This window comes from Colobus angolensis, unplaced genomic scaffold, assembly GCF_000951035.1.
Source record: "Colobus angolensis palliatus isolate OR3802 unplaced genomic scaffold, Cang.pa_1.0 Scaffold201, whole genome shotgun sequence".
In the NCBI taxonomy this organism is placed as follows: domain Eukaryota; kingdom Metazoa; phylum Chordata; class Mammalia; order Primates; family Cercopithecidae; genus Colobus; species Colobus angolensis.
Window position 1 is genome coordinate 5267311 of NW_012115167.1, and position 9138 is coordinate 5276448.

General features: G+C 37.7%; 1 protein-coding gene across 1 annotated transcript in view; it reads right to left on the bottom strand.

The window, feature by feature from the left end:
• The window catches only part of USP34 (ubiquitin specific peptidase 34), a 253164-nt gene that overhangs the window by 217475 nt on the left and 26551 nt on the right, over positions 1-9138 (bottom strand). Inside the window, 2 exon segments of the mRNA XM_011941829.1 lie at positions 1931-2080; positions 2266-2316. Of these exon segments, the coding sequence (XP_011797219.1) occupies positions 1931-2080; positions 2266-2316 (201 nt within the window).

Genomic DNA, 9138 nt, shown 5'->3' on the forward strand with positions numbered 1-9138 from the left:
TGGCTCACGTATGTAATCCCAGCACTTTGGGAGGCTGAGGTGGGAGGATCATCGGAGGTCAGGAGTTTGAGACCAGCCTAGACAACATGGTGAAACCCCATCTCTATTAAAAATATAAAAATTAACCAGGCATGGTAGCATGCACCTGTAGTCCCAGCTATTCAGGAGGCTGAAGCAGGAGAATCACTTAAATCCGGGGGACGGAGGTTGCAAGGAGCCAGATCATGCCACTGCACTCCAGCCTGGGCAACAGAGCCAGACTCCGTCTAAAAAAAGGTAGGGCGCGGGAGCTGATGCCTGTAATCCCAGCACTTTGGGAGGCCGAGGTGGGCAGATCACGATGTCAGCAGATCGAGACCATCCTGGCTAATACAGTGAAACCTTGTCTCTACTAAAAAAATAAATATAAAAAATTAGCCAGGTGTGGTGGTGGGTGCCTGTAGTCCCAGCTACTCGGGAGGCTGAGGCAGAAGAATGGCATGAACCCGGGAGGCGGAGCTTGCAGTGAGCCAAGATCACACCACCGCACTCCAGCCTGGGCAACAGAGCAAGACTCCGTCTCAAAAAAAAAAAAAAAAAAAGCTACATTATTAACCTACATGCTATATACTACTACCGTATGTAATATTTTCAACCTATCAGAATGCATGGAATTTTTTAACCAAAAATGACCTTGACAATAATCATTTATTACCAATTTTAGTAATGTCAGTGTTGTTTCCAATGTACGACATCACTGCAAAGCACATAGCATTGGAAGCAATGCAACAAAATGTGTGGTTGAGTACCTTTTCACTCAATATTTTTATTTTATAGATAATTTAAATATCTGATATTAGCTATTAATTAAGGTAATTCCATTACACAAGATTTCAGGGTTTGGTAAAGGTACACTGAACTTTTGCTTTACCAATTTTTTAAATGACGACCAGAATAGGTTATTAAAGGATGAATTTTAATATACAGGTATTTAAATATCTTTCTTTCCAGGCCAGGCGTGGTGGCTCATGCCTGTAATCCCAGAACTTTGGGAGGCCAAGGTGGGTGGATCATGAGGTCAGGAGTTTGAGACCAGCCTGGCCAACATGTACTAAAAATACAAAAATTAGCCAGGCATGGTAGCTCATGCCTATAGTCCTAGCTACTCGGGAGGCTGAGGCAGAAGAATCGCTTGAACCCAGGAGGCAGAGGGTGCAGTGAGCTGAGACTGCACCACTGCACTCCAGCCTGGATATCCACTGTGCTTCACAGTAAACTGATATTCACAGGATGCAGAAGAATTACCTTATTTTCAAAGGCAAGAAGAAATGTTACATCTTCATGTGCAATATAGAGAAAATTCAGGCATACTACAATAGTAACCTAGGCAAGCATAATTTAAAGTAACCAATAAACTAAAAAGTCAAATACTTCCCAGGACAGAATCCCAGGCAGAGCAAGTTTAAAATGACCTGGGCAACATGGTGAAACCCTGTCTCTAAAAAAAAGTACAAAAATTCAGCCAGGCATGGTGGTGCACACCTCTAGTCCCAGCTACTCATGAGGGTGAGGTGGGAGGATCACCTGAGCCCAGGAGGTAGAAGCTGCAGCCTAGGCAACAGAGTGAGACCCTCTCTCAAAACAAAACAAAACAAAAAGTTAAAAAATAAAAAAGCAAAAGTTTTGTGTACCGTCACCTATCTATTTTAGATTAAATAGATAATTATAGCCATGACTCCTTTTAGCTTTAAAACAGTAACTTTAAATTTTATTCAAACTCTAATCTTAATAATAAAGACTGTTAAAATGTTTCTGTACTCATTTTGTCAAAACCAAAAAAAAAAAAATTATACATGCAAATCATTCAAAACCTTTTCAAGAGCATAAAATTCATGTTACTGATATGCTAGACATTGCTCCCAAATTAAGATCAATTCAAAACAATACTTACATTAGACACAACTGTAATAAACGCATGTGCTATAAGAAATGGCAAAGTTTCAGGAGTTCCATATTCAAAGCAATCCTTCATGAGAGAAAGGCCATTTTTCCCACAAAACAAACATACATAACGAAGCAAATGCAATGGTACTTCTACATCCTGGGAAAATAAAATATGTCATTATTTGAAAACGCACGAATAATTATTATCTTATTAGCAATACTGGAAAGATACCGATGAGAAACTCAAAAGACATACATAAATAATAAAACATATGAAGCTTTGTTAAAAAAAAAAAGAAAAATAATATTTTCCATAAAAGAATAAAAAAGGTAAACACTTACATTCATATCACAGAATGCCCCTAATATGTTACTTTCTTGAGTTGATATATCCTAATTTAAAAAAAAAAGCAAATAAAATTAGGTTACAACTACTAATCTTTAAAAAATACAATTCTATAAGACTGATTTTATAAAAACTGAATAAACAGACTATTTTGCAATTACTCCTGATAAACAGTGATACTCCTAACTGAAGCTAGTATTATTCAGCTCTAAGGTATATTTTAGTCCTCCTTTAAATAGAAACCATTCCACAGTACATACTACGCACTATTTTGCCTTATTAAACATTAAGTAATCTTGCCTTAAAAACATAAATGTTTAAAACCTCAGCACTTTCGGAGGCTGAGGTGGGTGGATCACCTGAGGTCAGGAGTTTGAGATCAGCCTGACCAACATGGTAAAACCCTGTCTCTACTAAAAATAAAAAAATTGCCAGTGTGGTGGCAGGCACCTGTAATACTCAGGAGACTGAGGCACAAGAATGGCTTGAACCTGGGAGGCAGAGGTTGCAGTGAGCTGAAATCACACCATTGCACTCCAGCCTGGGTGACAGAGCAAAACTGTCTCCAAAACAAACAAACAAAAAAAAAGTTTAAAATAAAACTAAAGGTAATTCTGATAAAAATACATTATAGTTAAGTGGTTTCTGAGTTTTGGAAAGTTTCTCAACAAACTTTTTCATAGTTTTTGAAACTGTGCTCTGGAATTCCCTAGAGGTAACACTGAAGAGTTACACAATGTGCTTTCCATGCATAAGATTTAAACTGCCTAAAAGCAAAGTTATCCATTGTTGGTGAGTATAAGTTCGTATGAACTTTTTGGAAGGCAATTTGGCCATATTCATCAATATTTAAAACATGCATTGCCTTTAACCCAGTAATTCTAGCTTTCTGTCCTAACGAACTAATCACAGTAGTACTGGAAAACAAATGCATAACAATGCTCATTAACCCATTAGTAACAACTGACATCCATCAATTTGATGGTGGCATAACTATTCCAGCTAATTTTTTTTTTTTTTTTTTTTTTGAGACAGAGTCTCGCACTGTCGCCCAGGCTCAAGTGCAGTACTGAGATCTCAGATCACTGCAACCTCTGCCTCCCAGGTTCACGCCATTCTCCTGCCTCAGCCTCCAGAATAGGTGGGACTACAGGTGCCCACCACCATGCCCCGCTAATTTTTTGTATTTTTGATAGAGACGGGGGTTTCACCATGTTAGCCAGGATGGTCTCGATCTCCTGACTTCGTTCGTGATCTGCCCGCCTCGGCCTCCCAAAGTGCTGGGATTACAGGCATGAGACACCTCACCTAGCCCTAACTCTTAACAATAAGGTGAAACAGGCATGAGGGATCTTTGGGGGATGATGGAAATACTCTAAAATCAGAATGTGATGATGGTTGCACAACTCTGTAAATCTACTGAAAATAAACTGTAAAATCAAGTGATTTTTACAGTTACACCTTTAAAAGGCTGTCTGAAAATAAGGCAAAATCTTATGTACAGACAAAACACCTATGTTATATTTCTGAAAGAAGAAAATTTATGATGATCTGATCTTCATAATTTTTACATTTGGAAATATCTGAACTTATGTGTTTTTTAGAGAAGAGAATGAAGAGAAAAGACAAGCTCAAAGGCCTTTCAAAGTCTGTATTTTGTATATTCTGTATTTAATTTTTCACACAGAAGCCAGGCATGGCAGCTTATGCATATAATCCCAGCACTTTGGGAGGCCGAGGTGGGCAGATCACTTCAGATCAGGAGTTCTAGACCAGTCTGGCCAACATACTGAAACCTTGTCTCTACTAAAAATAGAAAAATTAGCCAGATGTGGTGGTAGGCACCTGTAATCCCAGCTACTTGGGAGGCTGACGAAGGAGAACTGCTTGAACCCAGGAGGCAGAGGTTGCAGTGAGCCGCAATCACACCACTGCACTCCAGTCTGGGAGACAAAATGAGGCTCCATCTCAAAAAAAAAAAAAAAAAAAAAAAGACAATCCAATTTTGCAAATGGGCAAAAGATTTAAACAGGTACTTCGCAAAAAAAATAAAAATATCCAAATAAGTAATATGCCTATGAAAAGGTGCTCATTCTCATTAGTCATTACAAGTACATAACAGGTCAGGTGCAGTAGCTGACACCTATAATCCCAGCACTTTGGAGGCTGAGGCAGCTGCATCACTGTGAGGTCAGGAGTTTGAGACCAAGCTGGCCAACGTAGTGAAACCCCTTCTCTACTAAAAGTACGAAAAATTTAGCCAGGCTTGGTGGCAGGTCCCCATAATCCCAGCTACTTGGGAAGCTGAGGCAAGAGAATCGCTTGAACCTGGGAGGTGGAGACTGCGGTGAGCCAAGATCACACCACTGCACTACAGCCTGGGCAACAGAGCGAGAGTCCATCTCAAAAACACAACAAAAAGTGTATATATTATATACATACACACACACACACCCTATTGATAAGAAATTCCACTAAATATATATCCAAATTAAATGCACATACATGTGCACCAAAACACACATAAAAGAATGCTGACACCCATATGAACTGTAATAACCTAAATGTCCATCACCAGTAAAATAAACTGGTATATCTTAAAAGATTATTCAACAGTAAAAATGAACATACTAGAAATAAATGCAATATAAATTTCAGCATTTAAAAAAAGCAACCAGGCATGAAAGAAAGCATAGTATGTGATTCCGACTGCATGGTGAAAATAGACAAAACCAAATTACAGTGTTTAGGGATACACAGTTAGGTGATAAACCTTTAAAAAAAAAAAAAGGAGAATGATCAGCATTAAAGTATGAATTGTGTTTAAAGAAGAAGAGATGGAATAGTTAATGGCCGGAAGGACTCATAAGATAGGCTTCTGGGGAGTTGACAATGTTCTGTTTCTTGGTTTGAGTGATGGTTAAACGAGTATTTGCTTTGATAAATCACTGAGCCACATGTTATCACTTTGTGTACGTTTCTGTATGAATGTTATTTTTCAAATTTTAACAAAAGGTTAAAAAATCCTATTTTATACAAGATACATCGGAGGACACAGGTATACCTTTTATTTTAGAATACACAGACACAAGTGAGTAAAAATTTCAATAAAAAACAGCAAATGAAAAAACTGTAAATACAAGAAAAAATTTTAATACAAAAAAGAGCTACCATTTACTAAGTCCTTAACATTCCCGTTGTGATAAATGAGAAAAGTAAGGCTTATAAAACTAATGAAAACAAAATTACATACTATGCAACAGCGGTACAATTCAAACCTAGGATTATATAGTTATAAAAATCAGCATTCTTTAACACTACTATAGATCCCATCATAAAAACCAAATTCCATATGCCATTAATCCTACAGTGTGTCCTTTACCATATTTTACTGTAAGTTTTGAGCTTTTCAGGTTTGCTTCTCCCCACCCCCTGCTTAGTGCTAACGGAATTCTAGCAGCCCTCCTAACCTCTAGGTTAAAACTCTCAAATAGGGAAAAAAAGAAAAAGTTCCTTGCTCCCTCTAACTGCAGAAAAACAGCATTCTGCATCAAACCTAGTTATGACAAAGTGGCATCATGAAAACTTAATTTCCTATTCTCCTATCTAGTAGACAGATAACAAAAAATATGTAATCCTACCCTAGCTTCTGATATTAAACAGTCTTTGCTAGTATATTTGTAAAAAGCAGTCTTAGGACACTGAGCATTCAGAAATTGTTATTGTGTTCCCCTATATGTTACTTAAGCCCTATAAGCTTGTACCTTTGACCCATATCTTCTACTTAATAATTTGTCTAAAGCATATTTTGTGTGACGTTCTTTTGTTAAGCCTCATTTGCACCTCTTTCTCCTCCATAATAAAATAAATCCCTTGTCTCTATTGGATTCTTTATAAATAAAAGATGTAATCTATGAGATGACAAACTCAGGCAAAGAGCTGAGGGCTGAGGAACGATACTGTAAGCTGAAACCAAATGTAACTCAACAAAAGTAGAATTAACTTTCATTTGGGTCTCAGTGGAGAAACTTGTGTGCCTCTGTGTTCTATTTCTCTAAGCTGTGTTAAATGTTAGTAAGCTGTATTTGCAAAGTAAGAAAACTACATAAAGATCTTCATTGTTTTCTTGTGGGTGCAGCTGTTATTAAAGAACGATCCATATAATAGGTGGAATAATATTTGTGCAAACTGAGATATCTCCTAAAACTCAGAGCTAGTTAAGAATTGCTGAAGTTCTAGTTAAGAATCTGTTAAAGTTTTTGAGATTGAAATAAATGTATTGATGTTATTATCAGATTTGAACCTTAATCTGATAAGGTAAGAATTTCCTTTCTTTGTTGATAATTCAAACTCAGAGCAGAGTGAGTTTTCCTGAGATGCAATTTCAGGATTCTAGATTCAGGTTTTAAAAAATAACTCACCGGTCAGACGCGGTGGCTAACACCTGTAATCCCAGCACTCTGGGAGGCTGAGGTGGAGGCATCACAAGGTCAAGAGATCGAGACCATCCTGGCCAACATGGTGAAACCCCATCTCTATTAAAAATACAAAAATTAGCTGGACGTGGTGGTGCGTGCCTGTAGTCCCAGCTACTCAGGAAGCTGAGGCAGGAGAATTGCTTGAACCCAGGAAGCGGAGGCTGCGGTAAGCAGAGATCATGCCACAGCTCCAGCCTGGCAACAGAGCAAGACTCTTTCTCAAAAAAAAAAAAAACAAACAAAAAACACCATCTGACAAAGTTACCTTTCCTCAGTAAGAGTGAGGAAATCAGCCAGGTGCAGCGGCACACACCTGTAATCCCAGCACTTTAGGAGGCCAAGGCAGACAGATCGTTTGAGCCCAGGAGTTCAAGACCAGCCTGGGAAACATGGTGAAACACTGTCTCTACCAAAAACACAAAAATTAGCCAGTCTCAAAATAAATATACAGATTTTTTTTTTAAGTGAAGAGGAAATCATCCTAGAAAATAAACAGAACGGAATCATTTCCTGAATCCCAGGAAATACTATAAACATGTTCTCTTCTGAATGTATAATTTACTATAATAAACTGAGAAAAAGAGGTATTTTCAGTAATGTCAGCCCTTACCTGTCTTGCCATAAAAGTTATTTATGAGTTATTTTCTTTTCTTTACAAAGGATTGCCCTAAAATCTAATACTATTTTTTTATTGCTAAATATAGTTCTACTCCTTCCTGTGAAATTCAGAGATTCCCAAATAGATACCGCACCCTATTGAAGCCAAAACACCATGGCTAAACAAGTTGCCCACCTGGCAAGAAAAGGAATGAATGTATAAAAATGATCAGGGTTTATACAATGACCCACTAGAGGAAATTACTATGAAATAAATAAAGCGCAACTTCTGTAGTAAGCTTGATTACAAAAAGAACTCTAAACTGTTAATGTACACTAAAATATTAACTATATGAAAAATTAGCTTGCAGAGAGTCAATCTAAAATATTTTTATAAGGAAAAGATGCCAATTAAAGCTTAACTCCATTGAGTTATTATTCTCAGAAAATTAACAAACACAGATTATATAGTATTATAGTATTATGGTGTTCAAAAAATACATTATTAATTTAAATAGTACAACTTTGTTTTGATGGCCTCAGGAGAGTTGTAAGATAAAGAAAACTATGCAGATTGTCAACAGTCCACCAATTAGCAGTCATAAAAGAGCTGAAGAAAAAGACAAAATAGAATCTAAGCCTAAACCTTGCTATTTAGTAAAGGGTAACTATACAGGCTGGGCAACAGTGTAACCCAATCTCTACAAAAACAATTTTTAATTTAGCCAGGCATGGTGACATGCACCTTTAGTCGCAGGTACTTGGGAGGCTGACATGGGAGGTTTGCTTGAGCCTGGGAGGTTAACGCTGCAGTGAGCTGCTATTATGCTACCGCACAGCAGACCTCTCTCTCAAAACAAAAACAAAACCAAAACAGGCCAGGTGCAGTGGCTCAAGCCTGTAATCCCAGCACTTTGAGAGGCTGAGGTGGGCAGATCATGGGAGGACAGGATTTTGAGACCAGCCTGGACAACATGGTGAAACCCCGTGTCTACTAAAAACACAAAAATTAGCCGGGTGTGGTATCATGCACTAGTTATCCCAGCCACTAGGGAGGCTGAGGTGGCCAATCGCTTGAACTCGGGAGGTGGACGCTGCAGTGAGCCAAGATGGTGCCACTGCACTCTAGCCTGGGTGACAGAGTGAGACTCTGTCTCAAAAAAACAGATAAAATAAGGGAAAAAAAACCTCTGTAAACAGTAACTTATAAAGATATAGTAATAAACTCTTTAACAAGCCTTCCATACTAGACTGTTAACCAAAAATTAGTACAAATAAATTCAAGAAACAGTTTAATTCAGGTTTATGTAATATTCCTGATTAAGTAAACCCTTTGATAATTTGGTGTTTCAAAATTATATGCCCTCTCCAAAATTACCACAGTGTAAAATAAAAATGTTATCACAGCATTTCACTTAACTAAATTGAGATATTTTCTCTCAGAGAATGCCAAAGTACATAAAACTTCCTATCAAACAAGCAAGTTCAATCAGAATAACAGGATCACTTAAGTATTTAATAACAGCCGAAGTTAGTAAAAGCCACCAGTTACTACACACTTTATATGTCAAGTGCTACATTTTGAGCTTAAAATCTTTCTTTCTCATTTTAAACCTCACAACAATCCTCTAAGGTAAATGGATACCATCATCATTCCCGCTTTGCAAATGAAAAAAATTAAGGCTTAGATCACACACAGTGGCTCACGTATGTAATCCCAGCACTTTGGGAGGCTGAGGTGGGAGGATCATCGGAGGTCAGGAGTTTGAGACCAGCCTAGACAACATGGTGAAA